The following is a 23,402-nucleotide window of genomic DNA, read 5'->3' as shown; positions in this document are numbered from 1 at the left end:
AATAAATTGTCTACAATAATAACTTAGAGTCCGCTCTAGCAATTAAAATAAACAATCATAGGAAAAATAAGCATAGGAGAACGAACATATTCATCATATAAACTGAAAAGAAAAGGTAAAATAAATCTCACAGTTCTTGAAATCCGAAGGTTTCCGTGTCCTTGCAACCAAGAAAAAGTGTTTAGCCTTGCATGTTTGTTGAACAACTAATCAAAAAGAAGGAAGAATGCATAGTTTAGGGTTTCTAAGAGGAAGGGGGCGTTTTTCTCTTCTTGGCTGGCCGCCCCCCTTCTCTTCTCTCATTCTTTTTATATCCTGAGAAACCCTAGGTCTCTATTTTACAAAATAGTCCTCCATTAAGTAGACTGTTTACATTTAAGTACTTCAATAACTATTTTCCTAAAAAAGGAGAAATAGCCTTGTATGAAATCTTCAAGCTTTGACTTAGAGGAGCTAAATTGCTGAAATAAAAACTTGGATATCGGTTTAGATGCTTCGGAACGTAATTTGGACTCGTTTCTTCACGAAACCTGTTTGCTGGCAGAATTTAGTTGTCATCTTTGAAAAATCATATCTCCCTCATATAACATCTGTTTTGGCTGAAATTTGGAGCGTTTATAGACCTTGGAGACATGAATCCAAAAAAATTTAGTTTGCATCAATTGGAATTTTGTAGCTCCAGATATTCAAGTTGGAATGGCCGAAGGTCAACACTGGCAGATTGCGAGATTTGACTTTGAAGGCTGCGATTTTCATGCTCTTCCTTATTTTATTTTCTTGCCTTAGATTTCCAGAAAGGTATGGATGTTAGCTTTTTAATTCCACTGGAATCACTTCATTTCAACCTCTAGAGCTCACGTTCTGCACAAAACATCGACTGAAGGTCAAATCTGTCAATTATCTCCAATGTACTCCTTTTTGCATCTTTCATCCAAAAGTGCCTTCAAAACATAAAACAAAGAATATCAAGGCATTTTATATATAAAACATAGGCAAAACACTAGTTAAATGTGGGTGAAACTATCGAATAATATGGTTGCATCAAATACCCCCACACTTAGCTCTTGCTCGTCCTCGAGAAAGGATAGGTAAAATCAAATTGAAGTTAAATTAAATGAAATCACTATAACTAATCTTCTAATCTCCCATCAATATCCAAGAATATATGCATTATAAACAAGAACACAATTAAGAAGGATAAAGAGTATAAATTTTCATGAATTTATTTACATGCAAATTTCAAAATTCAATTAATCGTCGAGATTTAAATGAAATCTATGTCATGCCAAAGTGATAGGTCCTCTCGTTGATATACACTCCAACACTCACGTGTTTAGGGCTTATGTGTTTAAATCTCTCAAATTCAATTAATGAATATGTTCTACCATAAGCTTGCTCTTCAATCTCATCTCCATTAATAACATATTACAAACAATGCATGAATCAAAAGGTCTTATTTTCTGGTTGTAATGGGGCTAAGGTAAAGGTGAGGTAAAAGAGAGTAAAAGAAAAGGTTCAAACCAAAGAAAGTAGAGCATTCTGAAAAATGATATTTCAAACAAGATATTCCATCAAAGCACATAAATTTTCCATCTTTAATCACCAATGCTTAACTTCTTTTGATTTCAAGAAGGAACACTTTTTTCTTTTTCGTTTTCTTTTTTTTTTCTTTCCTTTTTTTTTTTTACCTTTGGCAACTTTGCCCATCTTTTCATCAAACATCACTTCTTCTTTCTTTTCACATAATTTCCAACCATAATTCCATGAGATATCATAAGTATACGCTCTACTAATCCTTGGCCAGGGGAAAAGGAAAACATATAAAAAGTTAAGGCTTATACATGGATAAAGCAAAGAAAAGATAAACAAGCTGAAAAGGGGCTCACTAAGGATAATATGCTTTAGGTTGGCTTTTTGGCTCAAGTGGTTAAAATTCCTAATGCCTTTATCATCTTCATGTATGTATGTAATATGAATGTAATCTCAACAAGATATGAAGCAAGTTCTAAAGATACATATCATTGAAAGAAGGCACAATCAAAGAATATAATGTTGAAGGCTAAAAAGCTTGCATTGGTATAACACTATAAAGTCAACATGACATATTCTCAAAGTCAATCCCTAAACCAATTAAACCTTAAAACTTGTAAGCACACTCCTTTATTCGATTTATATCTTCATCTATCTCAACTAATTCTCATACATAATACTCATATTCTCAAAAACCAATGGGAGTTCAAAAGATCAAACATAATTTTTTTTTTATTTTGAAAAATAACAAAGAAAACCAAAATTAGAAAACCAACATTCTCCCAATACCCCCACACTTAAAACACAACATTGTCCTCAATGTTGAAATAAAAGAAAAGGAATATTGGAGAATGACAAAAATAAAGTAAAATGCGAAAAATGAAAGATAAGGGAAAAAGAAAGCAAATCTATTTTTTTTTTTTGTGTTGGGTTGCCTCCCAGTAAGCGCTTTTGTTTTATGTCATTGGCTCGACATGTTGCATGCTCATTCTTCATAGATTGGTTCAGCTAACTCCGCAGAAGCGGTGAGTTCTGTCGTCCAACCTTCATAGAAAGGTTTCAAGCGATGCCTATTGACCTTGAGTACTTTGTTGGTTTCTAAACTTGTAATTTCAACTACAACATAAGAAAAAACATTAGAAACAACAAAGGGTTCAATCCAACGAGAGCGTAACTTTCTAGGAAAAAGTTTCAAACGCGAATGATAAAGAAGGACTTTGTCTCCAACATTAAGAAGGACTTTGTCTCCAACATTAAACTCTTTTCTTGTAATCATTCGGTCATGAAGACTATTAGTCTTTTCTTTGTTAATCCTTGCATTCTCGTAAGCATCATTTTGTATTTCTTCCAATGTAATTCCAATCTTTTTGGGCACCAAAAAGATAGGCGCCACCCATTCACTGTCCTGGATGGGGTGAATGACTCCTGCATCATGGGGAACAGTTTGCAAAGCTTGCAAAGCCAATGATGATTCAATCACGTTTTGGGAAACACATATATGTCTCTCCATCTCTTCTATCTTGGTAAAATCATAGTCATAGCTCAAAGCTACGCTTAATCCATCCTCACTATCAAAATCACAAACTTGCTGCGCACACTTATCAACTTGGTCATAACATGTGATAGAATAAACATTGCTACAAGGATATGTCATTGCATCATGAAAATTAAATTCAATTTTTTCATCTCCTACCTCCATAGACAAAGTATCCTTACCACAATCAATTTTTGTATTGGCAGTTTTCAAGAATGGTCTCCCAAACAATATAGGAGTGTTGTTTGATGAATCACAAGAATCATGTTCCATATCAAGAATATAAAAGTCGCATGGAATGACCAAACTATCAATCTTGACTAGGACATCTTCTATCACACCAAGTGGGTAAACAAAACTACGATCCGCAAGTTGTATTACAATGCTAGTTTTATTCAAAGGCTCAAGACTAAGAGAATCATAAACATGTTTGGGCATAACACTAATAGATGCACCTAAATCGCATAAGGCCCTTTTGAAACTAGCATTACCAATAACACATGGGATAGTAAACGCACCTGGGTCCTTTTGCTTCAAAGGCATATTCTTTTGAACAACAGCAGATACAACTTCACCCATACTTACCATTTTATGACCTTTTAGTTTGAAAGCTCTCTTGGTGGTACACAACTCCTTCAAGAATTTGGCATACTTAGGAATTTGCTTGACAACATCAAGCAAAGGAATGTTGAGTTCTACTTTCTTGAAAACCTCTAAAATCTCTTTTTCTTTGTCTTCTTTCTTTGACCTAGAAGAACTCACAGGAAAAGGTGGAATTGTTTTAAAACTGGAATTCATTGAGTGAGGAGTTACCTTTGGAGTGTTGGCCGATGTTTCAGTTTGTGGAGGAGGAGGATGTTCCTTCTTTGTACTCAATTCAGTTTCTATCTCTTCTTCTTCCTCCATCTCAATTTGTTTCGACCTTTTCTCTTCAAATTCTTTCCCACTTCGCAGCATGATCACACTAACATTCTCTATTGGATTTAATGCTTGGGAGGGCAATTTTCCATTCATTTGTGCTTCCAATTTCCCCACACTTGAAGCTACTTGCCCCATTTGCTTCTCCAAGTTGTGAATACTTGACCTTGTTTCCTGTTGAAAAGACATGACATTTTGTTGCAAGGTCACAGTGTTAGAAGCCAAAGTTTTCATCATCTCACGAAGATCATCACTGGATGACGACCCCATAACATTGGAGTTTGTGAATAGAGGGGGTTGTCTTGCTTGATAATTCTGTTGGGGCTGAAATCCATGGGGATGGAACTGTCGGCCTTGATTGCCTTGTTGAGGTGGGTTCCCATAACATAAGTTTGGATGATCTCTCCATCCGGGATTGTACGTGTTGGAAAAGGGATCATATTTACGCGGGGGTTGTCCGTTGAATCCTCCATCAACTGCATGAACCTGTTCAATATAATCTTCTTGCATTATTGGGCACATATCTGAGGTATGTCCTTGTAAGGAACATATGCTGCAAACTTTCACCTGTTGTATATTTCCACAAGCCAAAGAACGCACAAGAGAAGTAAGATCATTAACTTTATTTTCAAGGTTAGAAATACTTACCTCATTTACTCGTTTGTTTGCGAAGTCTCCACACGTGCCAAATTGGTTTGAGTTGGCTGCCATGTTTGAGATCAATTGACATACAGCCTCGGGTGTCTTATCTACCAATGCCCCTCCACTTGCAGCATCAATGATACTACGGTCAGTAGGCATCAATCCTTCATAGAAATATTGAATGAGCAGCTGATCAGGTATTTGATGATGAGGGCATTGAATACACAGTTGCTCAAATCTTTCCCAATACTCGGAAAGTGTCTCTCCATGAGACTGTCGAATCTCACATATTTCTTTCCTTATGTTGGCAACTCGAGATGCTGGGAAATATTTTTCAAGGAAAATCTTCTTCATGGCATTCCAAGTTCCAATGGAACTTGGGAGAATAGAGAAAAACCATGCCTTTGCTGCCCCTTTTAAAGAAAAAAGGAAAGCTTTCAACTTAACCTGTTCTTCGTCAACTCCATTCGGTTTCATGCCAACGCAAACCATATGGAATTCCTTGAGATGAGTATGAGGATCTTCTCCTGCAAGACCATTGAAAGTTGGTAGCAAATGTATAAAACCAGATTTGAGCTCAAAGTTTACATTATTGTCGATGTTTACGCACAATGGCTGATTTTCCATGTTAGGAGCAGCAAGCTCCTTGAGTGTTTGTTGTCGTGCAACAGCCATGGTGTTGAGGCGAGCTTCCTTTCGTAACCTGCGTAAAGTTTTTTCTATTTCGAGATCCACCTGCACTTGACTTTGATTAGTAGAACGGGTTACTGGCATAAATCATCAAGAAAACTCAAAAGAAACCAACCACACAAGAGATCGAAAACAATGCAAATTGTACGAAAATCCTACGGTAGAAAACAAAAACTGCCTAAAAACCCTAGAAAACAGTGGAATTTGGCCTCAATAGGGTGGGGCTAGTGGTTCACCACTAGTCCTGTTTAGAACGTCGTTTCCCATCAGCAAACAAAAGGCCGATACCTAATTCCACCAAAAAATCTGTTTTGAACAGTACCACTGCCGTAAGTGAACAGTACCGCTGCCGTAAGTGAACAGTACCGCCGCAAGCAAAAATTCTGTTTCTTTTTTTTTTTTTTGAATCACAGCAAATAAAAATAACAGAACAAGCACAAGAATCAACTAAAATTACCTCCCCGGCAACGGCGCCAAAATTTGTTGCGATGTCGCGGTCGCACAAATTAATTACCCTAGCTTCAAACACAACACACAAGATAGTATAGAGCAAGCAAGGGGTCGATCCCACGAGGAAGATTCAAGTCAGATTTTTATGCTAGATGATATGCAATTTGGGGGGGGTTTGGACGTTATCTAGGCTAAAGCAAAAGAAAACAGAAAACTATCAAACTAAATTTAATAAAATCAGAAAATTATCGAGAGAACAAACCTTGGTCACAAGCACACATCCACCTACAGAAATCAGAACTGATCATGGAAACAAAACATCAATTTATATTCTGAATATTTATCTCTTCTTAACATTGGTTAGTTAACGGATCCGCCGTATAACTAGCCCTAACCATCAAACAACCACAGTGTCCGCACTAGTAATTTAATTCAATGGCAGCCTTAAGAACTAGATAAGTTGATTAATCAAGAAAACATAACTGTCCGCAGTCTATGTTTGATTTGATTGAATGTTCTCCCTAAGATTAATAACGTAGATCCGCCACAATTATTAAACTCAGTTGCTTCACAAGTTCATATACCACAACTCCGGTTTTGATATCAAACTTAGCAATAAATTGTCTACAATAATAACTTAGAGTCCGCTCTAGCAATTAAAATAAACAATCATAGAAAAAATAAGCATAGAAGAACAAACATATTCATCATATAAACTGAAAAGAAAAGGTAAAATAAATCTCACAGTTCTTGAAATCCGAAGGTTTCCGTGTCCTTGCAACCAAGAAAAAGTGTTTAGCCTTGCATGTTTGTTGAACAACTAATCAAAAAGAAGGAAGAATGCATAATTTAGGGTTTCTAAGAGGAAGGGGGCGTTTTTCTCTTCTTGGCTGGCCGCCCCCCTTCTCTTCTCTCATTCTTTTTATATCCTGGGAAACCCTAGGTCTCTATTTTACAAAATAGTCCTCCATTAAGTAGACTGTTTACATTTAAGTACTTCAATAACTATTTTCCTAAAAAAGGAGAAATAGCCTTGTATGAAATCTTCAAGCTTTGACTTAGAGGAGCTAAATTACTGAAATAAAAACTTGGATATCGGTTTAGATGCTTCGGAACGTAATTTGGACTCGTTTCTTCACGAAACCTGTTTGCTGGCAGAATTTAGTTGTCATCTTTGAAAAATCATATCTCCCTCATATAACATCGGTTTTGGCTGAAATTTGGAGCGTTTATAGACCTTTGAGACATAAATCCAATAAAATTGAGTTTGCATCAATTGGACTTTTGTAGCTCCAGATATTCAAGTTGGAATGGCCGAAGGTCAACACTGGCAGATTGCGAGATTTGACTTTGAAGGCTGCGATTTTCATGCTCTTCCTTATTTTATTTTCTTGCCTTAGATGTACAGAAAGGTATGGATGTTAGCTTTTTAATGCCACTGGAATCACTTCATTTCAACCTCTAGAGATCACGCTCTGCACAAAACATCGACTGAAGGTCAAATCTGCCAATTATCTTCAATTTACTCCTTTTTGCATCTTTCATCCAAAAGTGCCTTCAAAACATAAAACAAATAATATCAAGGCATTTTATATATAAAACATAGGCAAAACACTAGTTAAATGTGGGTGAAACTATCGAATAATATGGTTGCATCAACCACATTGAAGAATATGATATTTGGTAAATTAAATTGAATGATAAAATTAAAAATAAACAAACTTTTACAAAAGGACCAAAACCAAAAATTAAAAAATAAAAAAAAATAAAAATTAAAGTTGAAATACAAACAACCAAGAGGCTCAAGTTATAATTTTTAAAGGAGAAAAAAAAATTAAAAAATATTTTAATCATTTCACTATACAATCAAGAAAGACAAATATTTATTTATTCCTGTGATAAATAAACTACATGGAAAGATTTCAATGCAAAATCAATGTTAAGTGTTATAGATGAAAGAGCAAAAATAACATTTCACTATTCCAATAAGCCGTGGGAATAATTTGGAACGAACTACAGTGATTTCCCATTCCGATTAGCTCTTTTTAATGATAGCGAGTCAATCGTAAGCTTTGATCAACTTGAGAAGTCCAAAATGGACAAACCAACGCCCAAATATAAAGGGTCCAAAAGGAACAGAACCCATAGAATGACTAGAAAAAGCTTGAAGCATCTGTCAATTTTTCGAAGAACACTGCTACGGAAGGGGATATTCATCCATTCAAGGCCCTGCGTCATCCTCCATCGTCTACAATAGATTGGAGATACGAAAGTTGAATCAATTGGTTTTGGAACAACGGTGGGTCTTACTGTTGGATTTCAGTACCGATATAAACAAAATAACCTTGTCAAGTTAAGAACTCTTCTCAAATTGGCATTAAATGAAAGCCCCTGAACGGCATCAGTGACTTCTTTAGCCCACTACCTTTACATTTCATCTACGAGTGCTCAAATTAATCTCTGTTTTGGCCATGGATCATGAACGCAGGCAAGAAACACCCACGCATAGGCAGATCAGCTACATTTGAGCGATTACAAATTAATCCAAACATCCCACTTTCAAAATGTGCTAATCAAATGGTAAAACTGGGAGCTGAATTCCTTACAAAATCATTATTTTTCACATTGCGCAACACTTCTCATCAACATGCTTAATGTCTGCCACAAAAATGAACAAGATTTGCTCACAGGTCAGGCATTCCCTTCCCGGTTTTAGCATCGTATGTCTTCTTCAACACAAGATCCATTGGGGTATCCTTGGGACCAGCTGGAAAAAGAATATTAAATCAGTTTATTGCCAACGATGACTTCGAACAGGAGTGAAAACAATGGATTGATTATCTTAAGAGTTTCAGATAATACTTTGTACGTGTTAACTTATTCTAGAGCAAGTTTCATAGATAAAATGTTTGGAATGAAATCACATCTCATATATTTATTGGTACATTTTCTTTATTTATTCAGAACAATAATTCAACCGAGCAATTCAGAATTACTTCAGTCCCATCAAAAGCCATTCAACCTCCATTTATCTTACCAAAATACCAGATAGAGTCCCCCCTCCTCCTCCCTCCTCTTCCCTCCACCAATCAAGAAACATGTTTTTCACTCAAGGAATAAACACTAGAGCAATGCTCGCATAGTGAAATCCTTTTAGATGATGCACATCCAGCCTAGTGACTTGCTGGCAGAAATTTGTGAAATTACACCTGCAATGAGCCATGAGGTACTTGTCCCGCTCAACACCTTTCCATCATCACATACCTCATAGACCAAGCTATTTGGACCAAATATATAATGCGTTACAAACTAAACCATACTTCATCTCAATCAGGTCCAATTTTTATAATCCATTTAATGAGGGCTGTCAATCAACTATAGTCACCAACTTACAAGTTACACAACCATTAATCAAATTGGCTAAATAGAGAAAAGGAGATTCAAAACATACCATCTCATGATATGAAAGATTTCAATCACTCAATATTGGCATTAGCATGTGTCATGCGAATTTATAATAAATAAGCAAAGACAGACACTACACATTGCCTCATATCCCATTCCTATCTCCCATCAAATGCAAATTTCAAAAGTTTTAAATTCTAGTCAAATGAGTCACAGCAAAAAGGTAAGTTTTTAGTGATGTACCAACAGTAGGTCTTGGAGTTGTCCTTATCTTTAAAATCTCAGGACGAGGAATTATGGACCCAGATGATCCTTCACCTCTTGAAACTCTTACTTTAGTACCATCTTCTAGATATCTAATTCCAACCTTGCATGGCCTCCTGCACAAGTAACCGACTGCTTGAAAATGAGTTCAAAGTATGAAACACAGGAGCATAAAAACCGATGATTGTTAAATCAGAAACCTCAAATTAACCATACCCTGTAACTGGGTCAACAACTTGAACATTTGATGCATGAAGTGGGGCTTCAACAGTAAAGATTCCACCTTCATGACCTTCACCTGCCTTGATGTGCTTTTTCACCTGCGACAAAGATTTACAAGACAATGAAAGAAATTTTACAAGAAAATACAGACAGCCTATGTCTCCAGGAAACTCATTGACAAAAATCCTATAATTCATAAGGAGATAGAACAAAATGAATACCCAAACTAAGCTCATAAGTTGCAGACAAATTTCTAATAATCAAGCACAGAAAAGCCTAACAGACAGAGGGGAACCAAAAGAATTATTAACATAAGATGGCATCACCATTTCCTAGCTTGGAAAACACTGGTACAACACTCTTTTAAGTGTAATATCCACCTCCATTTTCTTTGACCCAAAACAATCGTTCACTTTCCTTGACTACTTTGCTCTTCACATTGTAATTAACGAGACAGGAAGAAAAATCATCACGCCAAGAAAAGGGATGAAATTGAACCATTAAGTTACTGCTGATAATTATCAAGCATGTCCCCAAAGAAAATTTGGAATCTCAGAAAAAATCAAAGAAAGAAACTTTTACATAAACACTAGATTAAATAGGATTTGATGCCAACTACAATAATGAAGGGCAGTCAGCCAAACCATAAATGGATACAAGGCAGTAAAAAAAATTAAAAAAAGAAAAACACAACCCAGTTCTTGTTTCTCAAAATTAAATAAAAAAGAAAACAGAGTTGCTTAAACAGAAAATAAAGGGAAACAGTAGTAATAATAATAATAATTAAATGTCGTACCAGATTTTTGCCCTCGACAATAACACGATTTTGAGAGCGAACGACACGCTTAACAACGCCAGTCTCACCTCTATCCTTTCCTCTGATTATCATAACCTGTAAATGTAAAAAAGAAAACAATTAATCCATTAAGCCCACAAAGCAAAGAAATGATGGTGATGTTATTGATATTTTACATTATCTCCTCTGAGTACTTTCCAGTGCCTAATCAGTTTCTCAGCTGCTTTCCAACCCATTTTTCAAATCACAAATCGACTGGTCTTCCCTTCTCTGTGTGGTTGTGGGGATATAAACCCTACTAAAGACTAGCTTGCTGCTGCTGGCTTTCTCCTAAGCAAAACGAAGGGAGATATAATTGTGGTTGGGCTCAGTTGGGCTCCGCTTCTTTAGCCAAAAGTTGGGCTTTTTATTACATGGCAACTGATAATTTGGCGGCCCACCCAAGCTACCAAATCCTTTTTATGTGCCTTTAAACTTTCTTTTTGAGTTCTTATGATTTAGTCCCTATAGTTTAAAAAGTAAGTAATTAGTCTTTTTTTTTTTTACTTAGAAAATATATAATTAATCCTTGTATTTTTTTATATTCGTTTATATCTTAGCCCATTCTCTATTTTCATGTTCTTTTTTAATTTATTTTTTTCTTTTTTGAGATATAGAAATTGATAAGAGAAGCATGTAAGATGAGAAAATTTGAATGGAAAATTCTCTACAGTAATGTTTTGCATCTTAATAATAATGTTTTGCTGATTTATTTTATATTTTATGGTACTTAAAAAATAATTATTAACATCATATTAGTTATTTTATGTGCATATTTTTTTAAAATAATAATAATAATAATAATAATAAAAGAAATTATAAATATAAATATTCTTTTTATTTTTTTTTGGGGTATGAGTTTCGTACATCTTTTCTCTTTATATCTTATCTCTTTATTTATTTAAGGTAGACTTAAAAAAAAAAAAAAAAAAAAAACTTAAATAGACTTTTATGAAGACGGGAAATACACATTAGCACAACGACACGCCAATATTTCATAGCTACAAGTTTCCGTCAACAGCTTATGGACTGATTGCCTTTGACAATCCTCTCTTTTGCACGTTTTCTCTGTCTCTCTATTGTTATTGTTATTATTCTTGCTACTGGAGATCGTTAATTAATTTGTTTCTATTGATCCTGAACCGTTTTTGCTTCTTCGTTCTGATAAGAGTTGCTTTCCATGGAGGGCAGCCCTGTAAACTCCGAAAATACCCACAACCTGGATTCTAGGGTTTCTGATTTCCATCGTCCCACCAATTCTCCTCCATCGGTAAAATCACTTATCCTATTCCCCCCGATTCCATTGCTTGTTTCTTTACTTATATTGTATTGTTGTTGGTTTTTTTCATTTTTTATATTTCATGTCAATTTTTTTCAGTTTTTATTAGTTCAAAACCAGAATAATAATAATTATAAGAAAAAAGTTTTGATCTTTACATGGTGTTATAATTATGTGCTGATGTGTTATAATTGTGTACTGATCACAGGATAATGGGAAAATTGGGAGCCAGAAAATGATTAGACCTGAAGAAAGTGATACTGGGTTATTTGAGGAGGGGAATGATGAGAAGAGAGAAGAAACAAAAATTACCCATCAAAAGCTAGGGAATTACTTTTATTATGACTCGCCTCATTATGAAGAAACTGGGGTTTGGATTCCTGTTTCTGTTCCGCCCATGATAGAAAGTAATCGTGAAGAGTGGACGGCTAGAGGTGGTTTTCACTCCAATGGTGGTTATTTTCCTGAAGGTGATATGGGGTGGAGTCAGTATATTGGAGAAGACAAGGAATTGACTATGTGGGATGTGATTGTAGAAATGTTACTTGCAGCTCGTGGAAAAGTGAATGCAATTGCTTCTGGTGATTTACAGGGGTGTGGCATTTCGTGGTTATCCAGCCATTTACTTGAGCAAGCTTGGCAAGAGATGGCCCAAACTCTCACCGAGGCTAATTTTGGTAACGTGAGTGAAATTCTTGAACAGGACCCTCCTAAATGGTTGCCTGATAGCACTGCTGCTGCTTGTATGCTTTGTGGTGTGCGGTTTCATCCGATTATGTGCTCCAGGCATCACTGTAGGTTCTGTGGAGGAATATTTTGTGGTGACTGCTCTAGAGGAAGGAGTTTGTTGCCAGTAAAGTTTCGTGTCACAGATCCCCAGCGAGTCTGTGATGTATGTTGTGTGCGACTCGAGTCTGTCCAGACATATTTGATGGACCAAGTAAGCAATGCTGCCCAGCTACCAACCCATGACCTGACAGACCTCAGCACTTTGAGATCGTGGGTTAACTTTCCATGGGGACAGACCATGGAATATGAAATTTATAAGGCAGCAAACACAATTCAAGGCTATCATAAGGTAAGGTTTTAAGATCCCTTTTTTTTTTGTCATTCATTGCTGATGTTTAACAAATTCTGTGCAAGTCATTGAAAGGTGGGCATGAATTGGGAGTTTTGCACTATATGACGTCCTTTTCAATGGGAATCGAACAAGAAAGCCTGCAATCTTGAAAAGCTTGTTTTGGCCTAAATTTTATTTTGTTCTCTCCTTTATGTTCAGCCCTTTCTCCTTTTGTTTATCCAAAAGGAGACGAAAGAAATAAAGAAAATGTGCGTGCAACTATCCTGCACTGGTTGTAACTGATCACGGGGAGAGGAACTCATGGATCTGTTCATTTGCATAGCTAGATATCTCTTGTGATATTGTGCAACGTTTAATTCTGATCTGGTGCATTTCCATTGACAGGTAGGTTATTTGAAACCCGAGAAGTCAATTCCAGATGCCATTCTACGACGAGCAAAAGGCCTTGCAATTATTACAATTGTTAAAGTTGGGGTGATGGTCACATATAATATTGGAACAGGACTTGTAATTGCTCGCAGAGAAGATGGTTCATGGTCCCCACCTTCTGCCATATCTACACTTGGTTTGGGATGGGGAGCTCAGGTGATTACATTTATCTTTATTAACTTCGATTACCCTGGGATCATTATTTTGCGGAACCAGGATTTCTTAAGAGGGGTGTCAAAAATAACTACTGAGCTAGATTTCAAAATAAGTAAATATGATTTTATTTTTGTTTGGGGGGTATGGTGTTTTTTGTTTGAAAATATATCAAAATAATTTTTTCAATGTTTTTCTTTATGAAGCAAACATCAAAATCATAAAAAAAAAAAAACACTAGAAAATCATAAATTTGATGTTTTTTTAAAAGCATTGCTTTCAACGGCAGAAGCTACTTACTTCCAAATATGGAGAAATTTGGGGGTGCTGTGGGCCCCCCAAATCAAAGGGTGGTTCCACTACTGTCTGTGTTCTCTGTTTAAAGACTGTCACCAGAATGTACTTGATTTTGACTTGCTTTTTTCCCTACTCCTGGAAAATATGTAGACACTGACCTTTTAGTGCTCCTGAAAGAGTAGTTACTTAGATTAGGCAATTATTTCATATTTGCACAGATCTTTGCATATTGATGACTCTATTTGTTGTGCTGAAATTCATATTGCTGATGACATGTTTGTTCTGAAAAAACTTCCTTGAGTTTATAACCCATCTATTCTTATGCAAGGGAGAACTAGATGCTTCTGTCACTCAACCCATAAAGTCTTATTTTCCACTTCAACTAGAACTATCTGTATTTGGATATTTGGCTTTCTTTCCCTTGGATTCTATTATGGAGAGGTAAATTTTCTTGCAGGCTGGAGGTGAATTGACCGATTTCATAATTGTGTTGAGAACTACTGAAGCAGTCAAGACATTTTGTGGTAATGCGCATTTGTCATTCGGTGCTGGTGTGAGTGCAGCAGTTGGCATCGCTGGACGGGCATTTGAAGCAGATTTACGAGCTGGTGATGGTGGATATGCTGCTTGTTATACATACAGCTGCAGTAAAGGTAATCTCACTGTCTTCGGTAATTCTGTCAGTTAAACAGTTATTTATTTCAGTCCAGTTACATTACATGTTTCTGTGGTGTTCGAATTGTGCCTTTTATGTTTCCTTTGCATTTTGTCTGTCCTTAATATTTTTTAGAAGCCAACTTTTTTTCCTGTAAAATAAGCTAGTTTAGATCCTGATCTCCTCTGCAAACTAATCCACCCTTTCTGGCGCGTTGTTTTGACATGGTGGTGATTTCTCCGTTTAAACATGATAATTGTCGAACATGCAGGAGCATTTGTTGGATGTTCACTTGAAGGGAGTGTTGTCACTACCCGCTCAAAAGAGAATTCCAGATTCTATGGGAGCCAGTCTTTATCTGCATCAGATATACTACTTGGCTCGTTGCCCAGACCACCTGCCGCCGCAATTCTGTATCGTGCTCTTGCAGACCTATATCAGAAGTTCGAGAGGTGATTTGTTGGAGTTCATTGTCGAAAATATCTGGACACAAGTCGATGTAAAGAAAAGAAATCCCCGGTATACTGTTTATCCGTGTTTGCCAAGTCATTTATTGCCATTCTTTTCTCTTCTGAAATAGTTGATTGGGAGGGGGGGGATTCCCTGCATGAATGTATTGTGTAGTAGTTGTACATGACAAAGTCGATGACATGCTTGGATGTCTAACTGTACATACAAGACCTTCAATGCTTTAATGGAATTGAATTTATTTCCATGCAATAAAAAGAAGATTGTTCTGCTCGAATGCCTGTTTTACTGTGTAGTTTGTCCCAGCAGTGTTCAACCTAAAATAATGTTTTTTTTTTTTTTGAAATTTTTTATTTTTCAAAAGCATTATCCAACCGCAATGCCTCCAAGGTCTTTTTTTTTTTTTTTTTGGTGTTGCTTGCTTATTTGCTCGGGCAAAATGAGGTATTTATGGGCGACACCAAATATTTCTGGTGATGCCTTGAGCAGCAGACATTGCCCCACATCATCAAACAAGTAACTTCTTTTAACAGCATGTTTCAGACCATTAATAAAAAACAGAGGGGTGCCAAGTTCTACCTGCTATCGATTTCAATGCCAAATTATCATCATGTTGCCATTTTTATTGGAGTTCTAAATAAGTGAATATATGGATGATAGCACACTGATCTGATCGAGGGCGCTCGAAAACCCCCTAGTGACTGATTTGAGAAGCCATGAATAAATAAATAATAATAATAATCTTTTAGCCGTAATAGTTGCCCTTGGTAATCGTTGAAGGGGTTAGGATTTGCCCATCAATATCATCAAACAAAAGCTATGGCAGGGCAGCTTCCTTGCAGAGTTGCAGCCTGCAGGCGATGCAAAATAGGAGAGTGGTGAAAATACAGTCACACAGGACGGCAAAACAGCGAGAAAGGAGGATCCAGTGGTGGTCAAAACTCCAGAGCTAATCAGTAAAGAATTGAAATAAACTTCACTTTCAATAACAAAACAGGACTCACACCAAACAAGTAATCAAGGCTATGACGGGAACTTCTCTTTTTTTTCCGAAAAGAAAGAGCAAAAAAGAATTCCAAAAGGAAAAAGAGGGTGAAGAATGAATTCAACTGAAGGGGAAAAGTCACCACCATGAACTATTTATAATTTAATTTTTAGTTCTTTCTTCTGTTGGGAAAAGGAATAAGGAAAAGAAAAATGAACAGGCGCTCCTACTCACTGTACTTCTAACTCAGCTGCTTTATCGACCGAAAGATGCACAACACAAAGTTATTGACATGACAGCCTGATGGGAATCGAGAAGCCAAATGGAGAGATCAAGGGATAACTCATTCAACCCCCTCTTCCATTGATCTCCCTATCTGTAACATTAAAACAAACAACTTATTACCAAATCAAACTGGAATTAAAAATATATAAAAAAATAAACTTCAATACATGGTAGTTAAATCCATTCAACCCGATATCTACTCCAACTTACCTGGTATTTGAGTTTCCTAGTGTAAGCTCAAGATCATCAGAAACACATTCCTCATGGATCCTCTCTCCTTCCCAAGGTTTCACCAATCCTGCTGCATTGCTTCCAAATGCAAACTCGGCTGCCATACTGTCCGACATTGGCACATCAGCTGTCTGATCAATGCCTGCCGGAATTGCTGGAGAGCATGTCCCACTTTGTCCAGGAGTCCACATTCGTGATCCTGCACCTGATAAAGCCTCCTCTCTAAAGCCAAATGGATTCCGTGATACAAGACTAAATGTTGGTGATGAGGGTCCACTTTGGGGAATTTGGATACCAGCTAGCCAACCTGAATCTGGTAGGACGTGACGGCCAGGACTAGGTGGGGTAGACGAGGGCATAGATGAGGGCATAAATGAGTAGTTCTGTCCCATCCAAGATTGGCCAGCAGCTGCGTCATCCCAGTCATTCTTGGTACGTGGGGTTCGTGCAGTTGGGGAGCTCAATGGAGGGGTAACAGGAGCGCTTATGGAACCAGTGTGAATGAAGAGATGGTGAGGATGCTTGGGAGAGGCTGATGATGAGCCAGAGGAGAGGTTTTTGAGCCATGGGATGAGGGAATTGGGATCAGCATTACCATTAGCGTTGGCAGCATAATGGGATGAAACAGGACTTGGAAAAGAAGATGAGGCAGGGCTTGGATTATAGGATGCACATGGACTTCGATGGTATGATGAACATGGACTAGCTGATGCAGAACCTCCCATAATATCCATGCGTTCCACAGGTTTGCATCCCTATAGATATGCAAACAGATGATTCAATTAATTGAGACAAAAATATTTCAACATCTCAAGATGGTTTGATAAGGATATCTATCTAGGTACCCAAACAAATGAAAGTAGCTGTAAGTTTCTCCTATGGCAACACCTTAAATTATGCCATATGAAAGTTCAAAACTTTCATTCTTAGCAAGCGAGAGTAGTTGTAATGGAATTAATAGTACCATATTTGACTAGGAAATAACTCAGCTGTTGGATACATTTAACACCTGAATGTCCACGAGTGTTTAAGCAACTCTACAACCGATAGTCATCATCAAAATTTGAAGGATTTGAGTGGCAAAAATTTCCCTAAATCCTTAGACTTGTGCATGTACCATCACTATTTACGATGGCTCCAATATGCTCCAATGAGACCATCTACATAACACCTTAAACACCTCAAGGAGCCCCACAAATTCCTCTCTCTGACCCTCTCTATTTCATACCTCATCCATTAAAAGCAATCAAATTGACCAATTCATTACTTGTTATTCAAAGGATTTGAAGCATGGAGCAACAAAATAAAACTAAATAAAATGTGATTCTTTCAAAAAAAAACCAAGCCCCTTCACCAGTTATGGGAGCACCTACTATCACAGACCACCAGCCTGTACAGTTCATCTCCTTACTTGCCAAGATTAATGAATTATTTAATTGAAAATTTTAAATCTAAGTGACAAATCATCAAGCAGAGTACATGATTCAAATTACAACAAACTATATAAAAGCAGAACAGGTGGACTCCAACCAAATACTGAGGTCAGATCATGTTGCAGCTCACAATTACGTGATTTCTCTTTTCTAAAGATTATAAAATCACCAGAAATTCGATTAGCCCATTGTATTAAACAATCTTAATTGCGAGATCCACCATTACAATTACACGTGAACAAATCAAATCAACAGCTCTCACTACACAAGCTACCGTGCAGGGGCAGCAACTTCCCTCTCCACCCAAAAGAGAGAGAGAGAACAGGGGAGGGGGGGAAGGGTAATTTGGGGGCGACAAAAGAGGGAATTAATGTCAAAACAATAGCGCTATCGATCAATAAACTGCACCCCACGTCACGCCATCTTCCCTACCCCCAACATGTTCCTATTCAACGGCATTAATCAAACATCCACCCCTCCTCACACGCTTTGTTACTTTTAAATTATTATATTTAAAAATTAAAAGAAATAACAATACTCCATTGCATCAATGGAATCCAAGGATTTGTTATCACCTTATTATACCAACTTTTCAACTTTATCGGCATCTGCCTCAGTCATGTTATCGTCGAAGTAATTATAACAAAATAAATTAATTAAAGAAGGTAAATAATTGAGGGAATCTCGAGGTTAAGAAAAAAACTTATTTTTGAGAAGAAAATGAAAAGAGTAGGAATCTCCAAAGCAGGCGAAGGTAAGGAAAAAAAAATCAGGACAGAGATTAAAAAGAGAAACAATCAGCTGCATTTAAAGCCAAGCAAAAGAGATGGATTTTGCTCGAAAATGACCAGACTACCCCTCCGAATCACACGAATATTTTGTCAGGCAGGGTACCCATCTGACTGAGAGTTACTGTTTACCGTGATCGTGTAAGAATCAAAGCACGAAAAACAGAGCCCGAATCTTAAGATCTCGTGTTCCGTGCGTCAACAAAACACAAAACCGAAAACACTTTCTTGTGCCTTCACAATCCATCAACCAAATTAAAAATCCTAACCGTCCATCAGTATGCAGTACACCGCCCTCTATCATACGCCAAGATCACCTGGCGCACGTTAGCATTCATAAAAAACTCTCATTTCCAATTTCACACCTCCAACAACGATCAAAACAGATTTCATCTCAGATTCAGATCTATCTCTCTGAATTACCAGCGCAAGCTATCACCACTAGCAACTAAAATTCTTACGTGTGCAGCTTACCCGAAAAACAAAGCAGTTAAAACTGAACTCATTGCTATAGTTATTTGATATTCGTGTAGCGTACCTTTCGATAAGTAGTGCCATCCTCTTCAACAGTCCAACCAGCTTCTTTACAGAGAGCTTTAAGCACTTCATTATTGTCACAGTGTTTTGGTAGCTTATAATTCCCGTACATTCTAAGTCCTGAATAGATCTTCGCTGCGATCGCTCTCCTTCTCCTTTCTCTTCTCTTATTGTTCTCTCGCTCCTTCCACGTCGGCATTCTCGTCCCCGACGTCATTCTTGTATCAATACTAACCTGTCTAACTCTCTGTCAACAAAACTGAAAAAAGAAGAAGGAAGAGACGAAAAATTCACTCTGCTGATTGGATCGAGTATTTTGATAGCTTGAATTTTCTAGAGAAACAAACGGATTTGGCGGCTTTTTGGCTCTCTTTTTGTTCTGGTTAATTATAGGAAGGAAGTGGTTAAATGAGGGAGGTGGGTTGGGGAAGGTGAGCTAAATATGGAGAGAGGGAGTGAATTTAACCTTGGAAAGTCGAGTTATTTACAAGGATGCCAATATAGACTTTATTCCGGGATCACGGTGTTAGCACGTGTTTAGGCTTTTTAAAAAGGGCAGTGGTGGTGACTGGAGGCGAGGTGTGGACGGGAAGCCAATGGAGTGAGCGGTGTCTTGTTATGTTTTTTTTTTTTTTTCATTATTTTAAATGAAAATAAAAATGTAAAGTGTAAAGTGATAGCTGTTTGGATTAATGATCTTGGCACGGCATATTTGGACAGACTATGGGACCGTTTGTGTTTGGAGTTTGACCATACGGTCCGTGTCCAAATAATGCCAAATCAGATAATGAGTTCGAGGAATGCCTGAATTTGAACTTGGATTCGTGGATAATTGCCTAACGGCCGAACCTACATGCTTAAGGGTACGCCTGTTTTTTTTTCTTTCCGTTATTGTAGGTTTTGCAAAATTACAATTATAAAATATACTCGATCAAAACGGGGTTTCAATATGCCCTAAGAATCATACGCGCCGTTGATGGCACTTTAGCGCATAATGCCATGAAAAAGTTAACTTCAGTCCCTGGAGTTTTCCTTATTTTTTCAACTTGGTTACTGAACATTTATGGTTTTATATTTTGATCTTTAAACTTCATTTTTCATTCCCTAAGTTCCGAGTGAGGAAAGAAAGTTGTTGGAAAATGGCAAGTAAAAAAAAACTCAACCGACAATATTTTAGCCATAAAAAGCTAGTCTTGATGTCAATAAGTTTATCCTGGAGATGAGAGTTCAATAATAGTAATTTTTTTCCAATTAGTTATGTGAAAAAAATAAACCAGACCCATAAAGATTTTATAGTTTGGTGGCTGAAAAAATAATGTAGCAAACAACATATTATCCACTATAATATTTTTTAAATTGAATGGAAGACGTGTCGTTCATTTAATGTAAAAGGATGAAGGTGCACATGCCTAGTCCAAACCCATTAACGTTCATCATTTTCCTCTTTTGAGGTCGGATGCATAGACCTGATCTTCTATATCTCTAAAATGTTTTTCAATTTAAAATAAATCTCTGTTTATATTAATAATTTCAATGCAATTTAACAAGACATCGAAATTATATCATATTTTTTAAATGAGATCATATCTTGTATGCTTATATTTATAATCACTTTTTAACAATTATATATAAGCCTGATATGTAATAAATGGTGAAAAAAAATGCACATTAACATTCAATGAGAATTAAGTATTCGTTTGATTGTTAATTTTTATATAATTTTCATGAATTAATTATTCTTTGATTTTTTTTCACATAAACACATAAAACTATGAAAACATTTAAAAAAAAACCTTGCCTTTTGTTTTATGATGAGTTTTCCCTTAAAAATAACATGCTACTAATAAGAAAAATATGTTTTCACAAAAAAATTAAGTTAATTAGGAAATGGGAGTTTTGCCTCTAGATATAATTTTTTTCACTATTTTATTTAAATTATTGAGATTCTTGTGAATATACATTGAATTCTATTCATTTTATATTTATTTAAAAATACCCCCCACGTAGCAAACTAGTTTTATCTATTTGAATTAATATATTTTATTTTTATTTTTATTCTTTATTTGATTTTTTATTGTGAGATATGATAAAATATTCAACTTCACGAAAATTGTGAAAAATAAAAAAAATATATGAAAATTTTACAAGAAAGTTGAGAAAAAGAAGATAAATATAGATAAATGTATTTAAAATTCTTAATACGATAATGAAACCTAAATTATTAACAAAAATGTAAAAGAGAAGGAAAAAATCGTTGTGCACCAAGACAAAGTTTATTGTGGACTAGAACAATGATTTTTATTTTTCTTGTTATTTAATTATTATATTTTTGCTTTGACCATCAAACTTTTTTTTTGTCACTCATATTGCATTGATTTAGAATTGAACTTGATGATGCATCTTAATTTACTTTCTATAAGTTATCATAGTTTAAAAAAAAAACATATTTTCACTGGGTTGGGGCTCAATCTTGCATGTAAAAACTAGTTTTATTGTCTATGAAATATTGAAAATTCATGGATCAAAATTGACAATGAGAAAAAAAAAATAAGGTTTTTCCTTTTTTTGGCATTGTTTATCCAATACTTTTTTAAAGAAATTTTCTCGAGGGATCTTTATAAGTTTATTTTTGGTCTTTTTAATTTGAAATTTTTATGGTTTGGTCCAAAACTTCATTTTATTGAATCATTAAGGTATTTTTGAACTTTCACATTGTTGAAAAAACGTATATCAAGATTGAGAAGTTTTTTTCATATTAATTATGTATTTTTAAACCGATTTAGAGATATTTTGAGCTGAGAAACTAGTTTATTGAGGTTCTAAAGATGTTTATTAGATTTTTTAGGTCAAAATAAATTTAAAATAGTTTTTAGATAAAAAACTTCAACCCGATTTTCCAACCATCTCTTTAATGACTGGAATCTCGGCTAGCAGATAACATGTAATTATCTTTATTTTTTAAAAAACATGTTATCCATACTAAGTAGGAAAAAGAAGAAGAAGGTCAAACATGTGGGCTTAATGTTGTAGGCCCACACATGTTGACCTTCTTATTTTTTAGGTTAGGTGCGCAAACCCTAGATCATTATCCCATTTGATTGGGCCTTTCATATATTTATTATTTATTTTTTTATTTAAATGTTTTATGAAAAAAAGCTTAATATATATTAAAATTAATGTTTAATTTTTCCATGATTCTAATTTTTATTTCATATTTTCTTATCTTTTTAGAAATTTTCAATGGAATTCACTCTTTATTCATGTGTCATATACTAATAGATATATCAAACTGAATTGCCAACAAATATTTAAATAAAAAATAAAAATATTAAATAAAATTAAAGGTGAAACACCCAATTAATGGCAATACCACTATCCCCTCTCATTCACAAGAGTATCAAGAAATGGCAAAAAAAACCTAGCTAGAGAAACCAGTGCTACGAAACCATCCAATCAGATAACGCGGAAATGAAGGGGCCAGGCAGGCTAACCAACTGATCAAGACGAGCAGGCAGGCACGTTTGCGGCGGGAACTCGATGCTTGCCGGCGTGCGGTGCTGCATTCTTCTGACTTGAATTGATCGTCTGACCCTCCCTTCGCTTTTGTGGGATCGAGCGGTGTCACTTTTGTCAGTGCTCGCAATGGGTGGGTGTAAATCCTTCTTTTTTAATGGATAGCTACGAACATCATCGCATTATCTTATAATTTGTTCTCCGTCTTTCTTCCTTCCTTGTATGCCATGACATGAGATGTTTAATCCCTTCACCCTCTTCCATTCTTCTGTTGCAAAACCTTGCCTTCACGTGACTGTGCTCCCAGCGCCGCCTCCTGTTGGCTTTTTTGCGTGACAAGTGAGCCTCTTGAATGATTAGACAGCCCAGATGGTATATATAACTGTGTGTGGTGCGTGACTTTGGGGCCTTGTCTATTTAGTATTTACTACTTTCTTTCGGATGGTTGGCGCTTTGTGGGGCAACCTGGGCTGCGCCACCTTCCAAAGTTGATTTTTTTTTTTTACCTTACCACAGTTAACTTTTTTTTATATAGAAATAACACAGTTCATGAAAGATATATATAATATAAATAGCATATGCGAATTAGCATAGCATATGTAACTCTCAAATTGTATTCCAAAAGAATGTATCGAGGGCAGTTTTTTTCAACCTCTCTAGCTCCCTACCCCCAAAAAAAAACCAAATCAGCTTCACACGTCACAACAATTCACATCCCAACTACAGCCCCCACAACCCAATTTCACAACTTATTAACACGATTTACAATTCACAATTA

The 23,402-nt window shown here is 36.1% G+C and overlaps 3 protein-coding genes across 4 annotated transcripts; 1 reads left to right on the top strand and 2 right to left on the bottom strand.

The window, feature by feature from the left end:
- Positions 1–8,109: 8,109 nt before the first annotated feature.
- On the bottom strand, positions 8,110–10,796 carry LOC7470189 (uncharacterized). Its single transcript, XM_002305682.4, has 5 exons — positions 10,628–10,796; positions 10,452–10,547; positions 9,650–9,753; positions 9,413–9,549; positions 8,110–8,531 (listed from the first exon to the last, which is right to left on the bottom strand). Exons 1-5 carry the CDS (start codon positions 10,685–10,687, stop codon positions 8,449–8,451), a joined length of 480 nt encoding a protein of 159 aa, XP_002305718.1. The 5' UTR covers positions 10,688–10,796; the 3' UTR covers positions 8,110–8,448.
- Positions 10,797–11,445: 649 nt separating this feature from the next.
- Positions 11,446–15,129, top strand: LOC7476312 (uncharacterized). The gene is made up of 5 exons (XM_024599278.2): positions 11,446–11,760; positions 11,978–12,847; positions 13,235–13,435; positions 14,187–14,382; positions 14,656–15,129. Exons 1-5 carry the CDS (start codon positions 11,671–11,673, stop codon positions 14,838–14,840), a joined length of 1,542 nt encoding a protein of 513 aa, XP_024455046.2. The 5' UTR covers positions 11,446–11,670; the 3' UTR covers positions 14,841–15,129.
- Positions 15,130–15,802: 673 nt separating this feature from the next.
- LOC7470190 (BES1/BZR1 homolog protein 4) lies at positions 15,803–19,544 on the bottom strand. 2 transcript variants are annotated; one of them, XM_002305683.4, is made up of 3 exons: positions 19,113–19,539; positions 16,333–17,108; positions 15,803–16,213 (listed from the first exon to the last, which is right to left on the bottom strand). In XM_002305683.4, exons 1-3 carry the CDS (start codon positions 19,326–19,328, stop codon positions 16,210–16,212), a joined length of 996 nt encoding a protein of 331 aa, XP_002305719.1. In that variant the 5' UTR covers positions 19,329–19,539; the 3' UTR covers positions 15,803–16,209. The 2 variants fall into 2 exon arrangements, with proteins under 2 accessions (XP_002305719.1, XP_024455047.1); XM_024599279.2 differs by lacking the exon at positions 15,803–16,213 and having other exon boundaries at positions 16,329–17,108; positions 19,113–19,544.
- Between the last annotated feature and the right edge of the window lie 3,858 nt (positions 19,545–23,402).

The sequence above is a fragment of the Populus trichocarpa genome, chromosome 4 (genome assembly GCF_000002775.5).
Source record: "Populus trichocarpa isolate Nisqually-1 chromosome 4, P.trichocarpa_v4.1, whole genome shotgun sequence".
NCBI classification, from domain to species: Eukaryota; Viridiplantae; Streptophyta; class Magnoliopsida; order Malpighiales; family Salicaceae; genus Populus; species Populus trichocarpa.
The sequence above is the reverse complement of the archived record's forward strand: the minus strand, read 5'-3'. Positions and strand labels throughout refer to the sequence as shown.